Below are 21903 nucleotides of genomic sequence, written 5' to 3'. Positions count from 1 at the left end.
CCGTTTTAGGTGTAAAAACAGAATTGGTTATAACCGATACCCATTTGCTTTTTAATCGGGTAATACCCGATTCCCGCTTTTAGCTGAAACCGGCATTGAAAGAGGGCACACTCTCTCGATCCCTCACAGCTCTCATTCTCTCCCAGTCCTTGAGTCCCTCTCTAGAGAACCCTAATTTGGGATCTCCATTGTTGTATCTCGAATAACACGTCCACTCTTGCCATATTCTCGAATCTCTGAGAACATCTCTTGGAGTTGCATTTCACTCGGTAAGCTTGCTTGCAACGCGTTCTCTTTTTATTTCATTTTTTGAACTTTCCTTTTTGTTTTCTCAAAACATCTGATAATTAGATGCCGACTAAAATGGGATACAATCAGATCCTACGGTCTGCTGGAAGTTTTTTACTCCAACGATTTCTACCACATTCTCGCTTGCATGAAGTTTCCAACTTGGTACAAATTAATTTGTTCCATCTTTTTTTATATTTGCTACATGGATAGCTACTTTGTAGTAGTCCACAATGATGGGATTGGGGAATCTTTTGCTTATCCAAAGTTAAAAACATTGCTTTCGTCTTTCGTACTTTTCTTTTGAATAAGAGATCATATTTTGTTAGACCATTAGTTATCTCTTTTTATTTCACAAGGTATATTATTTATAATGGATTATGAACCTTTGCTCTTGTGCTCGGAAGCAACTTTCTATGCAAAAGAGGACCCATTTCAAGGAAGGTTTTGTGCATAAACCTTTTGCATTTGAGGTGAAAGGATAACCATATTGCCTGGTTCTAACCAATTGTTAGAGGTCTATGCAAAAAGAGAAATACTACTCCATCTTACATTTGATCATCCTCACTCACATGTTGACGTGATACATTTCAGGTGGCTGCCTTTATGAATTACTTAAATGAAAATCACTAAAAATGTGCTACATAGTAGGCATGATAGAGGATGACAAAATCTAGAATGAAAAAAAGTATTACTCATGCAAAAACAAACTTACTTTTTTTGTCCGCAACTATTCAAAGTGTATAGGCGGGTGTTATCTTCCAAGTGCTATTCTGCTATCAAGCAGTGGACCTTGAGGTACCAATACCACCTTATCTGAGGGAGGATAAAGAACTAACTGGAGAATTTTGATGACCTTTGTTACCTTTTTTTTTTTTTTGATAAGTAATGACCTTTGTTACTTGGTGCTTCCCAAAGTAAAAATAAAACTCCTTTTGGTCCTACCACTAGCAAATTAGTGCACAATCACAACCTCTTGTATAAAATCACAAAAGAGCAGTGATAAAATTTTTCTAGTATATATATAGATTATTTCCCACAAAAAATAAAAAAAAAGGTCAGGTCTGAATACCTATTTCTTCCAAAACTATTTCCGGGTCGGGTAATCGTCCGAGCGGAATGCTTCACTTTCGGGTCGGATCGGAAATTGTTCATTTTTGGTCAGGTCAGAGAACAGCCCTACTTAAAAGGAACCAAATCAAAATTTGATTTCAAACCCGACATAGTTTTGCATTGATGAGGCACATTGTCCTGTCTAAGCACACTCGAGGCTTCACATATCCTAATGCCAAGAAAACAAAAGAGCAGATAGCCGAGACCGCTGAGTAGGGTTTGCACTCTGCAGATAAATCATTCCCATAAACTATGATAGGTAGATATAACAAATCCTTATAGTTTGAGATTAAGAAGTGTGTTTCTCCTACATCATGCACAAACGTATCAGATAGATAACACCCACAAAGATCGTATTAAAATACTCTGAATATTTCTTTATTTATTGAAATGAGACGTTCAGAGTAACCATATGCGAATGAGCGGAATCAAGTCATCTGTACAAGGCAACTCCCCCAGTTGTTTTCAATGGCCAAATAGGCATCATAGCTAACCAACATTTATATAACATTTAAACAAATAAATGAACATACTAACTAACTTCTAATTCAAATTTGCCATCCCGTATATGATATAGAAACTGCATCCCCATGAGATCACAATATTAAATTTCATACGTGGCAGGCTGCGAGGCATTACTTTTAGTTACAAAAGCAACTCTTGGCATTTACTCCATATTGCCCTCGGAATTGGCAGTGCTCTAAACTTTCACATCTGCATTTTTCTTCACCTGCTTCTCATCTTCAATGTCCTGCAATTGCCCATTTCAAATTAACTTTCCAACGAACCCAAGGTAACAATCATTTGGTGCAGCTGATATTCATTGCTTATTCGAAAAATAAGTTATTTATTTGAAAGAAGTGAAATTAGGGGTGAAGCATTAAGGCAATAAATTTGAGAATGTAACAAGGAAAGGGTGACTCGTGTGATAAGTAAAACTTACTGAATTGTCAATCTTGTCAAAATCGTCATCCAAGCTCCCCCCACCCTCCTCATCTGAAAGACCCTATAATAAGATAATCAACAAACAGAAGGACACAAAAAGAAACAATTCAGCATGCACAGATTATCTGCCAGTCTAGTTCATGGGGCATCAGAAATAATCAGGAGAAGTTAGGGGTTCCCATGCACTTGAGACTCCCTTTCATAAAATAAAATTTCTATATATAACATATTCCATGTGACAATACTAAATAATGTGTTAACAGCAGAATCGGATTATAGCATTTATATAAATCTTTAAATATCTCCACCAACTATTTTACCAAGCATTTAAAAAATTAAACACCATAGGATTTCAACAAATGAACTCACCCTATCAAACACCATTGTGATTATTATGGTACTGTCTTGCTATTATGCTGCCACATTGTTTCTTTATATATTAACAACAACAACTACTACAACGACGATGACGATGACGACGACAACAACAACAACAACAGAAGTGGGACTGGAAAACATTGTATTTTGGCATTCCCATTCTTTTTTACAGAAGATCACTTTTGTCACCAAAAGAAAGATGATTGATAGAGTGGAAGACCTTAAAACTTTAAATAAGCAACTCCTGCAGAATGCCAAGTGACAAGCCATGGACAGTGATATGCATCATGCACAACAGAACACATGCAAAATTATGCTGTGACTAGAATGCAGTTAGTTTGATACTCCTAGGACCAGGCATTTTGAAGATTGGATATTGTGAACCATATGATAAACAGATGAAGCGAACATGCCTGGACCCCCATCACTGTCATCAAGATCTCCCAAGAGAAACGTGTCCAAGTCCTGCTCAGCTGATGATGAATTGGTAGCTTTACCCTTTGAGTTCTTCTCCATCCCTTCAGCTTTCACATTTTCTACAGAATTTTTATTCATTTTATCGTCTTTTATGTCCTCTGCTGCTTTGAGCTTAGCCTTCTCCATGTATTGCTTCTCAAACCTGACAGTAGGTTTGTAAGCGTTGAGAGTATATGTTAGTTAAGAACAGTTCAAGTATCTTCACATTAAAACCAAACCAGCTCAGTCATGATAGAATAAAATGATGTGCAAAATAAGAACAATCACCAAAAGAAGTACTTTTAAAAAATATATATGAAAAGAATTAAAAAGTATATTTGGATATTTTATTACGTTCTAATATTGTGAAAAAAACTAAGAAATTTTACAAATTTATATAAAATGGATAATACTTCATGCGCAGCACACTAAACAATGGTACCAGATGAGATTGCATATGTTAAATATCAGTTGCAGATCACCCTTCTACTAATTTCCGAAAGCTGAAAGACACATTACGATCCTAAACTACCATTCCAATCTCAGACAACCATCAAATTACATCTCGGTACAACTCACCCCTACGTTGAGGGTGTTCAAGTGTAATTTCCAAAATAATTCGCTATTTGTGTAAGAAGTCAAATCCTTCAAAGATAATAAGATACAAACACTTATAAATAAAATAAATAAATATGATAGATCGAGCAGGATGTAAGCATCTAGTAAGTTACCTAACGTATTTTTATTATTTTCCAGAGTAACTGTTAACTGGGCAGCTGAATCTTGGCAGAAGCTCCCAAACTCGAAGTAAGATTCCATCGTACTTCTTGCACTTTTCCATAGGAATGAAAATTCTCGACTAAGAGAAAAAAAATATGTCGTGTAAAATTATTTTTATTAAATGAAATTCTTTCACAGGTTAAATTGATATCTCACCACCCACAGCAACATTAACATATTTATAACAAATTTGGAATCTCGATAGAGCTCAATGCAACATGTAAAATCTTGCGAGAATCCATCAACAAAAGCAAAAGTGCTTCACTCAAATAAGCTGCTACTTACGGAGCCACATGTGACATGGCTGCTCACAAGTGTGAAATATATTCTCCAGAATCTTCTCTCTTTCATAACTCGCGGGCATAATTCATACCTTAATCTTGAAATTTCCTATAAAAAGAAAATTTATAACGCATATTTACAATCTTGCTTGTACCAAACATAGCATCTCTTCATCAACACAAATTAGAAGTACTCCATACCAAAAGCCAAATCACCAATCTTGAAAACCAAGAACAAATAACTACCCAAATCTCGGCAATAAAATTCACCTTAACAGTAGAAAGAACCATAGTAGCATGCTTCTCCTGCCACTCCGTCAGATCTTTCCTCACGTTCGACGCCGTCGTAGCCACATCAGACGCCTCTGCTTCCTCTGGATTTTCAACCACCAACTCATCAATTACAAAAATCCAAGCGGGAGGAATGAAACAAAAATAATCAAAATGGCATTCACAGATTACCTTGGATTGGAAAATTCAGGAATGTGGTAGAAGTGAGTCCCCTGACGAACTCGTGCACATCGTCGGTGACCTCGAACTTCCGGAGCTCCGACTGGGAGTACACGGCGGAAACCGAGGAAGCGGAGACGGAGAGTGAGGAGAGCTGAGAGGGGATGATGTCGGGGAGGGAGAGGGATTTGAACTGGATCTCATCGGCCTGCTTGAGCGCCGCGGTCTTATTCTGAACGGCCCTCTTGGAGGCCTCGGCGGTTAGCTCCTTGGATTTCTTGGCGGTCTCGGAGCCAAGGTCGGATATGGTGACGGAGTTCGTAAGGGTCTGGGATCTCTTCGCTGCTTCTTCTGCGAAGCTCTTTGCCCTCTTCCATGTCTTCCATGGCCCTCCGCGTTCCTCTGAATATCCTTGATTTACAGAAAAAGATTTGGTTTGGCAAGTGAGATTATTATTTTTTACATATTTTTTTACTATTTATTATTTTCTACGTATTTTTTACAATTATTTAATATTTTTTTATTATTTTTTATTATTATTCATAAATATTTTTAATAATTCTCAATATTCTCACTATCCAAATTTAAAATATTTTAATTTTTTAATAAAAAAAGATTAAAATTACTTATATTATACAACTTAAAAGTATTTTAATTATAAATGGATTTCAAAAAAATAAACTCACAAAATAATTATTTGAATTGATATGTCATATCATATTGTAAAGTTATTTTTATTATTAAACATATCTAATATTTTATATAAAATTACGTCAATTTATAAATTTATTTTTACAAAATTTATATGATTTTAACACTTATCTATACAATACACGTAAAACCTTATCATATCACCTATCAAGGATCCTATTAATTATTAGTTTTTAAAAATAATAAACTTAACAATTGCTAAATAATATCATGTTAATATAATAAGATAAGAATAAACAAAAATATTTGGTGTCACACCAAATCTTATACATTACGTACTTGGTTTAAATGTGATTCATAATATTATAAATTTCTTTTTATTATAAAGTATTACTATTATATTAATCCACGTTAGTATATAGGTTTTATTGTGTAAAATTTGTGCATGAACTTAACATGCATGACTTCTTAATAAATAATAAAATGGTACAATATATCATTATTATCTGAATTTTGTAAGAGCTAATAAAGATTTAATGAGTGTTACTGATCCTTGTTTTTTGAAAAAAAAAAAAGAAAAAGAAAAAGAAAAAGGGTTAAACCCTTCAAAAACATCGTTTACTCATTGCTTGGAAAATATTTGGGGGTAACATTTCACATTTGCCTTTAACTTATTCTTTTACATTGTAAAAATCCGCTTGGTAGGCTATGTACATTTATGAAATCATTATTTATTCTAAAAATTTAAACTGATGAGAAGATGTAAGTTTTATTATTTATTTTTTATCTTAATACTCTCGCTTACGTGTGAATTAAACTAATCTCTCTTAATGGGTCGCCTAACATAGAAAATATTTAATTAAATGAGATAGAGTGTAAAATCAAAGTTCGAATTAAAGACTTTTACTTTGATATCATGTAAAATTACCGATTGTCCTAAAAGCTTAAGATAATAAAAAGATATAAATTTTATTATTTATTTTATATCTTAACACGTGTAATTATCAGGAGTTAGATCATCTAATCCTTCATATTGTTCTTTGTCGCTGCAAAAACGAAAGAAACGGGAGAAAATCATGAAGAAATAGACGAAGAAATAGAAACAACGCTTCTGAACGAGCAAAGTCCGCAAACATACTGAATTTTGGAGTTTTCCCTCTGGAGTTTCTTAAATATATACTATTATAATCTTATGCATGTATGTACCGCTCGATCTATAGTACCGCTTACATCACAAATTGAAAAATAATTATAATCAAAGTTTTTAAGCTTTTCTTACATGTGATCCACTCCAAACAGCGTAGATTCATAGTGTCAAGTACTACATTATAAATAGAAGAACTCGTACATATACGTGTATAATAGAATTAAGAAAAAATTTATTATCGAATCGATCGATGTGTAGAGCAGTATATTTAATAAAAATTTGTATGTCATAATTTGACGTGAAAGATAAATTTTAAAATTAATCTAAATCTTATAAATTAGGTAACGTGAATGATATATGATTTACATACCGACTTGAGAATATATATAGTAAATTTAAAATTAATGTTCAAAGAGTAATGCTAGATACAATTATAAATTGTACAAATGTTACGTATATCTTTTAAAAAATAATTATGTTTATCATTAAAAATTTAATTTTTTTATGCGATATCTATATTTATTTATTCTTTTTGCAACGGTTGCACGTTCTATAACTGCAAAATATATAATTTATCATGCTCAAATCTATCGCGGCTGTATCGATCACACCATCGAAAGGCCGGTTGCATGGCGTGTCATACCCACTTTCACCGCATAAACAAAACTTGTTTACTAAATCAAGCTCCCTTCAAATTTCGGTTTCCCTCCATCTAGTACAAAGATGATCGTAATTAGCATGCAACTCGATCGATCGTGAGTCGTGACACCGTCCTGATATACTTGGGTTTCTAACCCCACATTTGACTAGCAAGAAAAAGTAGGAGATCAGACAAAGAACCTCTTGTTTCTAACAACTCCTAGGGTTTTGCTCCTTTATGTCGGCCACAAACCTCATATGAATATATAGAAGAAGACAAAACATTCCTCATTTCCCTAATTACATTAATAAACATGATGATGATGTTTAGTTTTGCAAAACTGTATCCAAACAAGCTAGAAGTACTGTGTGTTCTGATCTGCTCCGGGAAGGAAATCCGACATCTTCTCCTATGTTTCATGGAGCAACTGGCATGGACTTGTTATGAATGTGGCGTCGTCTTCTGACATGGGTATAATCCATTGTGTAAAATGGGGAAGTTTCTGCCCCCTGATCCACCCATTCCTGCCGTGTCCCTTGCCTCCCATGCCCATGCACCATCACTTGCTCATCTTTGTCGTACGACTTGCCTGTGCATCATGTCACATTAAATAACAAAAATGAGTCAGAATTAAACATAACTAAAACCTCTTTTTTATCTCAGTCCCGAAGCAAGTTTAAGACAACATTACATATATTGGGGATGTTCAGAGATTTTTCGCAATGATCAACTACTTCTCTGTCATTATAATATTACTAATGATACTACGTACTCATGTGTTGAGCAGCATTTATAAAGAGGATCGCCTTTTCGCTAGCTAGCTATGAGCTACGAAATAAATTACTGTTAATTATCTGAAATACACACACGTACTGCACTGCTGCTTCAAATTTGATGATTATAGGAAAAAAAAAAAAAAAAAAAAAAAGAAAAAGTGCTCAAATCTATAAAAGAAAAGAAAGGTAAAATTGTGCATGCAAGTAAGGAAATGTTGGCTCGTTTCTGTGTCCTGGAGCCCTGAAAAAGGTCCACCAGATCAAAAGTACAAGGACATGTTTTATACTGTTCATAACGCATATATAAAGCCAAGATATGCTATAAATTGACCTAAATAGAAATAAGGGAAGAATAATGTTCATGTCGTGGCCACGCACGACACCCGAGAGTATTCTGCTGAGAATGTGGTTGGCGAATCTAACGAAAGAGAACTACAAGAATTATATATAGTTAATCACCTGCAACATATTCCTTTTGTCCATTGTAAGTTTGGAAATGATCTTGACTTCGATATCCTTTATCCTGATGTTCAGGAAATAAGAGAAGAATGAAGTTAATGGCAGTGCAGAGATATTTAGAAAAGTTTTCTACCTGACAAGATTCTTATATTATCTCAAATGGCCGATTCCTATGTTTACCTCAAAGAGTCTGATCTTCCTTGGCAGTGCAGGGAGAGCATCATGCTGAACTTCATTGGCTGCTCGTAATACAAAGTAATGAGATCGTAAATATTTGAAGAGAGAGAGAGAGAGAGAGAGAGAGAGAGAGAGAGAGTTTACCGTTGTCATCTGATGATTGCGCCCGAATTTGCAGAGAAGCAGACGGTGTAAGCAAAGCCAAGAGGAGAACACACAGCGTAGTGATAACTATCAGCTCCATTACTATATTAGCTAGCTAGGAGGCCACTTGCATGTAAGACTTGCCTTAAGGGTGTGGAATTGATTCTATATCAGCAAAAGGAGGAAATGGGTTTGATTTATAATCACCGAGGGAGGAAACCCCCACGAGAGAGAGAGAGTACACAAAGCACAAAATACAGAGTTCCAAAACAAGTACCAAGTGATCCGTGGAAATCTCGTCCCTTTTAAGGAGCTTCACGCCCTTGGGTCGTTGGTTTTATCACCAAATACAGTGGGACCGGCCTCAGTTTCTCTCATCCTCTAATTGATGTTGAGAAGGACGAGGAACAGATCAACGGTGAAAGAGAAAATTTGATACTTAATTTCATGGGTGATGTGCTTCAAAATAATTATCATGATCCCCGGCCCTCTACTTTTCCACAACTCAAGGGATGCAGGCCAGTTCACGTACCATATTGAAACATTTAAAATAGCCTGTTTTATCCTTCATGCTTCGTTAGGGTGTTGAAGTGTTTAAAGTCTCCTTCACGCTTCCAAGGGGCAATGACACAACGCCATGATTTGTGCTCGCGCGGCAACAAGATTTCTTTGTTTTTTGTTTTTCTTCTTTTGGTGTTTTAATGGGAAATTCCAGTACTCCACCTCTTCAATCACTTACCCTCAATTTGAAATTACAAGTTGACATTCACTACTCCATGGTCATTAATGATTAATGTGGACGAAAAAGAAGCGATTTTGCAACATGATCTTAATGGATATATATGTAGATCTCAAAGCAAAGAACAAATTAAAAAATATTAATAATTTGGGGTGGTAAAATGAAGATTTTGAGGGCCTATAGTGAATAGATTGCAAACAAGTATGCTAATTTAGAGGGAATATTTAAGGTTTTAAATGTGTAACTTATCCACTTTTTTTCCCTTTTTAATTACTTGATGAAATGGTACTAAAAAGTTGTTTTTGCTGATAAGATGAGATGCGTTGAGATTAAAATAAAAAGTTGAATAAAATATTATTAGAATATATTTTTTTTAATATTATTTTTATTTTGAGATTTGAAAACGTTAAATTTTTTTTTTTTTTTGTGAAAATTTAAAAAAGTTGTAATAATTAGATGGAATGAGATGAGTTAAGAGAAATTGTAAAAACAAACGACAGTCTTCAAACTTCAAAGAGATCTTTAATTTTTCAAGTCAATATAAAGAAATGAGGGGAATGCATGCAATTCCAAATATAGGAACTAGTAGATGCATGTGGGTCATTGATGAACAGACTAATGATGATTTATGTGTCTGCGTGGGAACCCCATTCAGTCCAGCAAACTTCACAAAATGGTTGTACGAGGATTTATGCAGAAGATTTATAAAGTATTTCTCAAACATGTACACTTCTAATGTTTTTGAATGAATTACTGGCGTTGAGTATAAACTGGTCCTACAATGAAACAAAAACCAGAAAATCATTAATGTTGACTAAACTCATCTCATCTCATTATTACAACTTTTCTAAATTTTCACACAAAATATAATAAACAATTCAACTTTTTCACATCTCAAAACAACAATAATATTAAAAATTAATATTCTAACAATATTTTATTCAACTCATCTAAAACCATCTCAATTATTCACCTCAACCCATCTCTGAATCCAAACGGGGCCTAATTTTTGACGGAAAATCAAGATGCAGATAATCAGAAAATTATAAGACATTGCTAATTACATCTCAACTTTTCATGCATGACACTAAAACCCTACTGCACAAATAGTAGACACCAAGGCTGGAGAAAAGGATGTATAAATTTATCATATATATTCAATAAACTAAACTTTTGTTGGTGATGTACAAATAAAATCAGATTCTCAACCTATGGATGGAAAAGATGCATTCAGAATCTACAGCAAAGAAAGCCCTTCCTCCAACATTTATGCTTCCGCAAATGTCTCCGGTCAGCTTTTGCCATTCTCACTGGACTGCTATTCCATTCAGACTGTAATCTGTAGACATGATGATCAACCAATTTCAATGTGTTGGTAAATCTGATTATATGGAAAGCATACACAAGGAGAAACAAGAAGTGTACAATAAATTACATGGGAAAGGCAAAGGAACGCGTGCTGGTGGCGCTGCTATCTGAGCGATGAGAGACATTGCCAGAGTAAGCTATTGGACCAGAGTAATTTATAAGACTTGACAAGGTACCCACCACGGGAAAAATCTCCTCTCCCTGACCTGCCGCAGAAAAACTTGTCTCTCCCTGAGAATGATGAAGTTGCCTCGAATCTGTATCATGAGCATCAGAAATTAAATTTTCAAACTTAGACGTATTTTGAGTTTCAGGACCCTCCTGTCTGGCACTAGCTGCAGGTGCTAAAGAGTCAGAATCGAAAGTGATGCCTCCTCTTTCCTCCTTGCTATTGTAAAAGAACTCATTGACAGGACTGCTATTGTTTGATTCTTCAGCTGCAGAAACCAGATTAGGGGTTGCCAAGATTTGAGCCCCAGTACTGTGGTTTGTTTCTTCGGCTGAAGAAACCAAAGCAGGGCCTGCCAACATAGAATCCACAGCACTATTGTTAGATTCTTCCGCTGCATAAACCGAAGTTGAGCTTGCCAACATTGAAATCCTGCCACTATTGTTTGATTCTTCAACTCCAGACACCAAAGCAGGGCTAGCCAAGATTACATTTTCACCAGAGATCACCTGCATTTAAATCATTAGAATCTACAATGCATCCTCAAACACAACTCTCCCAAGCATAAGCAGGATTTTCACCCAACATCAAACTGAATTTCAGCCATGAACAATTTGTACTGTTATTGTTTGGAGACTCGATGATCACAACTCCAGCTAATCAACTTCTGATCATTGAAATGAAGTTTTTTTTTTTTTTTTTTTTTTTTTTTAAACCAGTTTTTTCTCCTCTTCGGATGTATGGCAATTAGGGGAACCTCATATCCCCCAGGAATAGTTTCGTGCAAGTAGTATGGTTCCCAGTTGGGGAAGGAAAAAGCCTCCAATGAAAGGGAACTTATTTACTAACATGAAAACATGAAAAACAGTGCCAAAATAGTTGATCTCATACAAAGGTGGAAATGAATTTATCATTAGTCGTTTGTTATGGTATATCACACAATTGTTTCAACTCTGAGATGCATACCTGAAAGGGATGTTGTTCCACGTCTTTGCTGTCAATGTTCAAACAATTTAAGTGGAAAGCACGCTTGTCCCTCTCCAGCATTGGAAGCTTATTTCCAGGTAAAAACCTTTCTTCAGTGGCATCATTCAGAATACTCTCAGTGGCATCTTCCTCTGTCTGTATCAAATCCTTGGAATCGAATTGATTAGCTGAATTCTTCTTCGAATCATTTTCTGACGAAAACATTAATTCATCTGGACTGTAAATCTCAGTGTCATCTTTTTCTTTCAACAATACTTTGTTTTGATCCTTCTCAGGAGGATGAACAATGAGCACAGTCTTCGTATCTCTGCTACTCCCAAACAAGATCTTCTCCTGGGAAGGCACTCCCTCGTCGATGCAGATGTCTTTGACAACATGGTAACCATTCTCTTTGTAGCTAACTGTCAACTCTGGCAATTCGCATTCCATAACACCTTTGTCCATAACAAAATCCGAGTCCTTGTCAAAAAATCCTGTTTTTCTTGAAGAATGGGTATGTGATGCAACAAAATCTCTGACCTCATCTTCACTTTCATTTTTCAAATCATCCATGATCATGGAACAATCAAATTTTATAGCTGTCCAACCATCTCTGTCATTTATGGCATATGGTAATTGCACTGCATCTCTCTCAGTGCCCTTTGAAAGCCTCTCCTGATTTTCCGTTATGACCAGATTTTGAGACTTCATAGCAGAAGCCAGGACATTGTTATCGTATTCAAAAGGTTTTGAATCAGTCTTATGGCCAAGAGTTGACTGGGAAAGCACTGGCTCACTATCTGCAAATAAATTAAATGTTGGAATGACAGTGAAAATGAAACCAGGAAGATATATCATTCAGGTTCTGTATCATATTAAGGACTAACAAAAATGAATCCAGTGACTCTGGAGTTTGAAAATGTTCTTCATGGAAAAGTAAGACCAAAAGTGCCTTGGCCTAACAGAAAGTTATACTAGCTCATTCTGAGACATTTAGCAATAGCAAAGGAAAACGAACAGGGGCATATACAGTGCATGGTTTAACAGAATTAGTTTTACAGCCATGTTAGCATCATTAGTTCACCAAATTCATCTAACAGTGCATGAAATAAACCCACCTAGAAGAAGTCGGATTCTCAAGTGAATACTCCATTCATCAAGGGAGAGAATTTAAGTATATAGATGGCCTATATCAAACTTGCTTACGCTACCAATGCTGAGACTGATAAGGATAAAGCTCAAACCGTAACAACAAATATTCAAAATAATTAGATTGCCAAAAGAAACGGAGACTTTAGCTATATATATGAGAAGAAAACACATGACTCTGGTAAGTAAAACCAGAGCTGTTTCGATTCTTTCAGAGACAACATACTCTCCCCCACTCTTGTACAACATAGGGCTGCTAATTGTAATGTGGAGAAAGAAAAAATGTGCCAGATCCAGGACTTACATAGAAAAAATAGACTCCAATGAGAGGGAAAACTATGTTATTACCAAGTTTCATGCCTACAGGGAAGGGAAAGATGGAATAAATTCCTGAAGCAACTGTGTGTGAGACTTCAAGCTTACAATAGCTCTGGTAAGTGTAAGCAACTAAGCGACCCTGCCCATCAAAATGCAAGCCAAATTAAGTAATATAACCTTCTTCGATTAAAAATCCATAAAGAAAGAAATAATTGACATAATGATGTTCAAGTTTAAAGAAAGAACAACAAGATCTCACCGGTTCACTGCACTATAACAAACCATAACCAAATCCTGGTTTCATATATTCTACATCAACTGATGAAAAAGGTCTCATCGAAAGTCTCAGAAACTGGAAAAACTGCGTGAATCTAGCGATGCAACAGAACAGGTAAGACCAAGAATGTAAAACATGGGTCGGAAACGCACAGCAATGGAAAGATTAAGGCCACGCTAACATTATCATTAAAAAGTTACACGATCCTGGATTTAACCACCAATCCAAATCCATTATATATAGCAAAATGCCACCAATTAACTCTTTAACTTAAAGAAAAAGGAGAAATCATAGCTTTCTATCACTGGTTGTTGCTAAATTTAAAAACGTTTATCTAGAATATCCAATTTTCAATTAAACAGTCATGATTGTAAGTAAAGAAAAGAAGACATGCAACTTGCTGAGTTTCCAGCAGAAATAACATTAAACAATACTGAATTTAAAAGCAAACCAAGCCTCGATGAAACTTCTGATTTTAGTTTTTTTAAAAAGCATGTCTCTGTTTAATGCAACAGGAACAGTGTACAGCAATAGATCCAAGGAGATGACTCCATGGATTTTTATTTTTATTTTTTAATTTTCCTATAGTCGGAGAGCGAAACTCTAGGTCGATTATGTGGAATCTAGAGCCGGTTCTCAATGTACTTAAAGACGGAAAAAGTTGAACTTCCGTGAATTTTCAACAGCGATATCATAACCCTCCAAAAAAAATGAAGGAAAAAGCTAGTATGAACTTCAAAGTTCAAATTCCCACCTTCGTTTAATTTGTCTGATACCTCTGAATCGCTGATTGGACACAAGCCATAATAAGAAAAAAAAGAGACGCGAAATCCAAAAACTAACACAGAAAATCCTAGATGGGTTTCACTTCTTCTCATGCCAAAAATCAATAAAAATCAAATGGCAGAATATCAAAGATCTGAATCGGTGCCACCCAACTCACAGACCCACGAGAATGAAAAACAAAATGATAAAAAAAAATAGCAACAAATTAAAAAAATAGCAACTGAATAAATAGTCACTCTCCCAGATCGTAAACAGGAAGGGAGAGAGAGAGAGAGAGAGAGAGAACCTGAGGTGGTTGAGAAGCCGAGAGAAAGACATCCCATGCTTTTAATTGAACTCGAAATCAATCAAAGCCCAAGCCGGCGAGAGGAAGGAGAAGAAGAGTATGCACGCATGTAGCCAGCTTCGAGAGAAAGATTTTAGTTATAAAGAAGCGTATATTTATTTATTTTTATCTAGGAAAGCCTGATAAATGGTCAACTCACAACTGGGAGAGGAGGAGAGGAGAAGAGAAGAGAAGAGAAGGCAAGGGGCAGGAGAGATGCACCTCTCTGCAATTAATACTATCTGATAGAACAGAGAGATGTGCAACAACGGTCCCCTAATTAATATTGTTAGCTATCGCATTTAATTTAGCACACATATTACTCGCTCCCTCTTCCACCGCTCTTTACATAATTTGTCATTTACCACTGCGCACCCACTTTTTCTTTTCCGTCCTGTTTCCCGGAAAATCATTCTAAGAAAGAAAAAAGAATCATTCTCTCTCCCCCACTCCAATAGTATCTTTAACTTATATAATCCGTACAAGATCTTCCAGACTAACTCGACTTCCGCGCTGTAAAAATCCGTTCTGAGGAGAGGCTTTGACCCTTAAAATATTTTTCGAAGTGAGTCTGACATTGATGTCGGAGAACCTGAGCTGTGTCTCCCAGAAGTCAAACCTCAAGTGTAATCGTCGGAGGGAGGGACTGCCCGCTTGTTTGTTTGTTTGTTTCTTGCGACACGGTTGGCCGGGAAAACAGGACGGCGAAACAGAGAGAGAGAGAGAGAGAGAGAGAAATGTGGAGCCTCCAGGTTTTATAAGGCTGCTGTGTCAGATTCTGAGGATCCCAGAGCAGCTCATTAACGATATCTGACTTTTGACCTGCCTACTGCCTAAAGTTACGGATAAATGATTTTATTTATTCGGGTTAAAAAAAATAGAATATATAAATCAAATTTTATAATATTTGTTGAATATTTATAATTATCCGAATGCTATAAAAATACTGTAATACCTGTTTTATATATCTCATTTACTCTACATCTTATATAATTTACTTTTTCATCAAATTAAAAATGACAAAAAATGTAATATAAATACGAAATATCATATATTTAAACTTTAAAGACTAACTAATGATTAGTCAATACACTTTATCTCTTGGATCGTTTAATAGGAACTAGTTATACAAAAACCTTAATTTATTTATTTATTTTAAAAAATATTACAATTCATCTTTAAATTTTATCACATTTTTTTCTGAAATGGTAAGCATATAAAGCTATTTGCAATATATTTTAGTAAAAGATACGAATGAAATGGCAAAATCTCAAATGAAAAATATTATTATTTTCAATTCTGTTTCATTTTTGAATGGCCTCACCTCTTATCCATTTTACAAGAGTAATGATAGATAAAATTTTAAATTGTGCAAGTCTTGTCACTTTCATCTGAAAAAAAAAGTGAGATATATTATTAAAAGGAAAATTATCTATATATAATATTTTGTATAATATATTATACAATAATATTGTAAATGAGAGATATTTTTATAAAATATCTTATAAAAGTAACATAATTTTATAAAAATATCACATTTTATAACATTGTTGTAAGATGTGTTGTATAATTTATTGTGTGTATATCATTACTCTTATTAAAAATACTTATTTAGACTTTATATTTATCTACTTTTTTTAAAGAAAGTACGTGAAATTTACAGACTCTATAACCGTAAATATATTTTTCTAAAAAATAAATTATAATTTTTTTTTGGCACAACGGTTACATTAATTTTTATTGATAAATTAATGATAACGATAAATCACATAATTTCTTTTAAAATATATAATAAATTTTTTTGAATGGGAAATGGAATTTCTCATGACATGGACATTGGACCTTGATCGACTTTGATGGATTTAATTTGGATATTTTTATCTCTAATTTGAACTATGTATGTGTTAATGCCCTAGCACAACATGTCAGAATGAGAGAAAGAAAAAGTCATTCTAGACCCGCAATGGCAATTTGGGTCTCGATCAGTTTAGTGTGGAGCCCCCGACAGTGATCTGGTGTGGTTGTACGGTATCCATACGTAGATCCATAAAAGTAAATAGAAAATAAATGGAGAGAAAATAAAAGAGACGGAGACATCTAAATTTACGTAATGGTCTCTCATCCTTGATGTACAATGAGGATTAGAGATCTATTTTATGAATAAGATCATGTTGTTGGTGCTCTGATCGCGGGTTTGAAGAAGCTAAAGGAGAAATCAAAGTCGCAATTTGGAATGAGTCTAAAAATCGGAAGCCCCCTTTAAGTAGTTTGGACATTTTCTTTTATCATGTGGCCATCCTTCATTTTTGTCACATCATCTATCATTTATGTCTCCTCCCAACTTTTCCTCTTGATACATTTTTACTTCTTAGCTTTTTATCTCCTCCTTCTCTATCTCTTTCTTCCCTCCTTATAAGTCCTCTAACCTTGAGCTGGTTTTGGAAAGTCACTTTGAGATTGTGATATTTCATCCCCACCAATATGAATTAGATGAAATTTTAATTGAAATCTTTTACACCACACACTAATCACGTGGCATAATTTAATTGAAAAGATAAATTTTAAAATTTAAATCTTACAAATCAAATTATGCTATATAAATGATGTGTAGTATAAACGCTTTCAAATATCACAACTCTCCAATTAAACGAAGGTCATGACCTTGACTCTAATAATGTTGGTTTGCCTTTATATATGGATCGCATGTATATCTGTTTTTTATGAGTTTGAAAATTAAATAATGCATTTAATAGAACCAATAATAATGTCATAGGACGTACAATTTAATACCGAGTTCTTGCTTTCGATTCTACTACTACTTTTTTTCCAAGTGACGTTAATGTTTGAATCCTCTATTATGTACAAACAACACCAAACAATGGTTGGTGTCACCCTTCTAGCAGCTCTTCTCAACATACTTGTTAGATCACTTAACTCGCCATTACTAGACCTTTCAAATATGACCTTTGTGGCTAAAAAGATATAAGTGTGTTGCCTTCACGTGCTGTCACAGATTTCAAAGTCTATTAGAGTCGGTCTAAACTATAATCCGTCATTCTTTGCATCTATCGTACTGCTTTCCTTTTGGTTTATTTATTGTTAATTAAAATAAGAAAATAGTTATTCTCTCGAACGTTTGTTTTGTAGAAATTGAGTCATCTCTTTCTATAAAGGATGAGGTTGAATCTCTATTTAGGCAAAGAATGTTGTCTCTTAGACGTTTATTTGTAGATAGTATCAGTAATAGTGAAGATCGGGCCAATCTGAAAAGAAAATAATGTACTGGTGGAGCTCCAAATGCATTATTTTGGTTTATAATGTCATGTTTGATATGGAGACATTCCAGAATGTATCCGGTCATGGATATAAATTTCTTTGATAAACGAATGATGACAGTTTCCTGTAAAAACTGGTTTGCACTAGTGTTGTGGGTATTTACATGCACATCATGTACGTCGCGCCCGTCTCGTTCATTGGGCCGCTGACGATGACAATCTCATGAGAATTGTTAGAATAATAGTTTAATTAAATAAATTTTTTTATCGATTTAAATTTTTGAGATAAATAATAATTTAATATAGAAAAATATATGTGCACGGATTAGACAAAATTAATTCCTTGACTTTTTTTTCTTGATGTCCATGTTTTAGAACAAATTGTAAATCTTTCCTACTTTAAAATAAAGAAAAAAAATATTCACAAATTTATTTATTAACATACCAAATACATTATTAGTATGGATATCAGTCATATTAATTAATATAAAAAAAAAGTATTTAGATTCAAATGGGACTGAGTGTGGTTTGGATAGTGAGTTGAGATGAGATGAGTTAAAATGAAAGTTGAAAGTTGAATAAAATATTGTTAGAATATTATTTTTTTAGAATTTGAAAAAGTTTAATGTTTATTATATTTTGTGTGATAATTTGAAAAGGTTGTAATGATGAGATGAAACACTTCTTATATCCAAACGGGGTGTTAACATCGTGTTTTGTACACATTTAGGTCAGATTCCAGCAACTCAGGCATTCCAAACTGGGCTTGCAAAAATGAAGGAAAAATAATTAGGAGAGGGCAGCCTTTGGGCCGGGAAGTCTCTGATGTCAAAGTTAGTAGAGTATTCTGAAAGTTTGTCAATAATGAGAGAGTCTAGAAACCAGAGAGTTTTTTTGTATCTGGAAATTGCTATTTATACCGGGAGTCTGGGGGGAACAAATTGTTCATGCCCCCGTAGAGTCCATGTCCTTTTTACTATTTTTTTTGTCAGAGTCCTTTAATGTAGCATGCCTCTGCAACGGCGTCATTAATGTGACGTGTAACTTGGGTAGTGGTGCCATTAATGCGACATAGTTTCCCGATTTGCTTTACTCTGCTGGTGTCTTTGACAGTCTGTCGATATTCCCATGTCAGAAGATCAAAGGTTTCTCGTCTTTCTTATTCTGCCTTGTACAATTCCTCATGAGCGGGGTGCGGTTGAGCGATGTCAAGCTTGTCCATCCCATCAACCATCATTGTTTACTTTTCCTTGTAGATGACTTACTTCATGGGCAAGTTTGGGCTCTGAGACCGAGTATCAAGACAAAACCCATTACTCTCGGTCAAGCGCCTAGTGGGCATATGAAGTGAAGGGGAAATCCTCTTATAGTTACCCCACCAATTCCTATCGGACGGGTCCTATGGGAATTCTGTCTTTCTTTCCTTGACTAATCAACTTTTACAATTGTGGCTATATGTCCTTTTCTTTCCCAGGACAGGGGGTTGCGGATTTCTCAGTGCTCATGTGTTGCACTTCTACTTCCAGCTATATCCGAGTGACCTTTTCGTCTTTACACAATATCTGGCAACAGTTCACCTTCAGCTTGCTTGGCTGTACTTCGACGGTTCCATTCTATATTAAATGGCGCCCTTTCAGTCCCTTCGTCATTACTCGGGTCAGGAGGTTACTTATTTCCCATGTCGCATAACTGGATATGCTTTGTTGGAATTGCGGCAATCGTGGGATCCTGCTGCCTCGGGATGTCAATTGTCGAGCTTGCCTAAATAAGGTCCCTTTCTTTCTTAGTAATGGGTTACTTTGTCTGTTCTTTCTTCTGCCGAATATCTTGTGTTCCCCTTCCTCTTTCAAGGCCTTCTCCTTGCGTTATTCTTTTTTATTCTTCTTCTTTCTCCCTGGTTGCTAATAGCTCCCAAGAAATTCTTGCGCCCTTCCGGGTTGGCTAGATCTTCTGACTCTGCCCGTGCCGCAGACAAGCAGGGCGACACCGTTCCAGAGAAGTTTGCTAACTTCTTGTAAAGTTCAGAGGTGACTCCCCTTGAGTTGGAGTTGTTGAGGGATACCTACAGGATTCCTCGAACAGTGGAACTCGAGGTGCCTCCCCCACTAAAGGGGTAGTAGATTTCGAAGATTTTGCCACCAAAGTGGCAGTGTACCCCGCCATGTTATCTAGCGGCCTCATATTGCCTTTTTGTCGTTCAGTGCGAGAAGTGTTGGATTATTTCCAGTTGGCGCCTGCTCAGCTCCCTCCTAGCTTGTGGAGGATCCTTGTGTCGTGCTGCATCATTCGGCACCACAAGTTAGAGGAGGCTGGGGCTGACTACCCAGACCTCACAGCACCTGAGTTCTTTCTCACCCACAACCTTCTGAGGCGAGGTTGTAACACTTATGGCTTCAAACAGGTTCAGGCATTGGTTCGGCTGGAGTCGCAGTATACCACAACGAGGGGGTGGAGTTGTATATTCTTCTTTTTGTCCGGTAAGGGGTGGGAGTTCCCTGTTGGCTAGGCTAATCGGCATTCCCTATTTGCGCCATATAGGGGGTTGTGGGCGATGACAAAGGTCGTTGGCCTACTGCGACCCCGATCGAGGTACTCAGGATCGAGGTTGTTCGTGCTTGGGCGAAGGCCCATTCTTACGAAGTTCTTTCAGAGGCTCTGCTAGCTGAGGACAACCTTCGTCGGCATCTGGCCCCTCTAGCCAATTTGCTCTCTGACGTAGCCTTCCCACTAAGGGAGGTCACATCCCAAGTCTGCAGCCGTTCTCCAAGCTCGCTAGTGGAAGGGAAAGGGAAAAAGTCCTAGAGGATTTCTTCCACCAAAGTCGACTTTGACGATCTTCTCATTCCTCCTAGAGGTCCTTCTATAGAGGTGCTCGTTATGCGGCCAGAGCCGTCATCCAGAGAATAGCAATGACAATCGTGAACCTTCCTCGTGCTATGCTGTTGGCTCGAGGAGTAGTTGCGGGTATTCAACCTGTGCCCTGTTTCTTAGGTTTGCTACTGAAACCATCCTTACGACCCGTGAGAAGGTTTTCAGTAGTCTCATCTCCCCTCGGCACTGCCTTTGAGCGGTTTCCTTCGCTCTTGCCTGCAAAGCATTTTGCCAAGGATGGGGAGTCCCCTAAGCGAGTCTCCATCCTATAGTCCCCTCCACTACACTCTCCTGAGGTCGAGGTTGCCTCATTTGGATATGAAGTGGCAAAGGCCATTGTTTAGGCCGAGGAGATGGTGGCACTGTGGCGGGCATTCCTCTTGCCGAGGTAGCTACGACGTCTGCGATCCTTGGTGCAGATGACGAGGCTGTTGATGAGGTCCCGAAAAACTTTCAGTCCGTGGCTGCAGAGTGTCATGTCAACCGTATCTACAAGGCAGATAGCAAGCACAAGGCTCCTCATTGGGGTGCGATCTTTGCTTATAAGCTCTATGTGCCTTTTATTCATTTCCTTCTTTGATTTTGACCCAAACTTTTATGGCAGGGCTTGGAGTGTTTGGTAGCGTTCATCGTGGGCGGCTGAGAGGAGGTGACGAGCGAGAATAGAGCACTTCACTCGCTCGTCCAGCTTGCTTTACGCTATGCAGCGGAAGAAGTTGAGGAGACCCTCATTGACTTGTCGAAGTCCTAGGATGAGGCTGGCCTTCTTCGTCTCGAGGTGGCGCTTGTCTCCGAGGTGAAGGATGGGCTACAAAAGTTGCTCGACAACTGTCAGCAGGAGCATGAGCGGTTGCAAGCCGAAAACTTGTAGCTGCACAAGTGACAAGGCTCTGATGATCAGTCGTACAAGTGGCTGTCGGGGGAGTACGAGAAGGTTTTCCAGTCTCTAATGGACAAGAGAAAAGACCTGGAAAA

At 36.5% G+C, this 21903-nt stretch overlaps 3 protein-coding genes across 6 annotated transcripts; all 3 read right to left on the bottom strand.

Annotated features, from left to right (window-relative positions):
- Positions 1–1927: 1927 nt before the first annotated feature.
- LOC121258774 lies at positions 1928–5115 on the bottom strand (the record flags this gene model as incomplete). Its single annotated transcript, XM_041160315.1, has 6 exons — positions 1928–2152; positions 2345–2397; positions 3138–3336; positions 4246–4350; positions 4512–4615; positions 4704–5115. Coding segments are annotated over 6 exons (924 nt in total), but the record flags the coding sequence as incomplete, so codon positions are not given.
- A 2064-nt stretch (positions 5116–7179) lies between these two features.
- LOC121257277 (protein GOLVEN 6) lies at positions 7180–8952 on the bottom strand. The gene is made up of 4 exons (XM_041158229.1): positions 8686–8952; positions 8545–8603; positions 8365–8428; positions 7180–7718 (listed from the first exon to the last, which is right to left on the bottom strand). The coding sequence occupies exons 1-4, from the start codon at positions 8783–8785 to the stop codon at positions 7546–7548; spliced, it is 396 nt and encodes a 131-aa protein (XP_041014163.1). The 5' UTR covers positions 8786–8952; the 3' UTR covers positions 7180–7545.
- Positions 8953–10561: 1609 nt separating this feature from the next.
- LOC121257276 lies at positions 10562–15599 on the bottom strand. 4 transcript variants are annotated; one of them, XM_041158224.1, is made up of 5 exons: positions 14744–15599; positions 13299–13533; positions 11928–13164; positions 10860–11470; positions 10562–10763 (listed from the first exon to the last, which is right to left on the bottom strand). In XM_041158224.1, the coding sequence occupies exons 3-5, from the start codon at positions 12783–12785 to the stop codon at positions 10655–10657; spliced, it is 1578 nt and encodes a 525-aa protein (XP_041014158.1). In that variant the 5' UTR covers positions 12786–13164; positions 13299–13533; positions 14744–15599; the 3' UTR covers positions 10562–10654. The 4 variants fall into 4 exon arrangements, with proteins under 4 accessions (XP_041014158.1, XP_041014162.1, XP_041014161.1 ...); XM_041158228.1 differs by having other exon boundaries at positions 11928–12727; positions 13425–13533; positions 14744–15598; XM_041158227.1 differs by lacking the exon at positions 13299–13533 and having other exon boundaries at positions 11928–12727.
- Positions 15600–21903: the final 6304 nt, after the last annotated feature.

Source organism: Juglans microcarpa x Juglans regia, chromosome 3S (genome assembly GCF_004785595.1).
Source record: "Juglans microcarpa x Juglans regia isolate MS1-56 chromosome 3S, Jm3101_v1.0, whole genome shotgun sequence".
NCBI classification, from domain to species: Eukaryota; Viridiplantae; Streptophyta; class Magnoliopsida; order Fagales; family Juglandaceae; genus Juglans; species Juglans microcarpa x Juglans regia.
The sequence above is the reverse complement of the archived record's forward strand: the minus strand, read 5'-3'. Positions and strand labels throughout refer to the sequence as shown.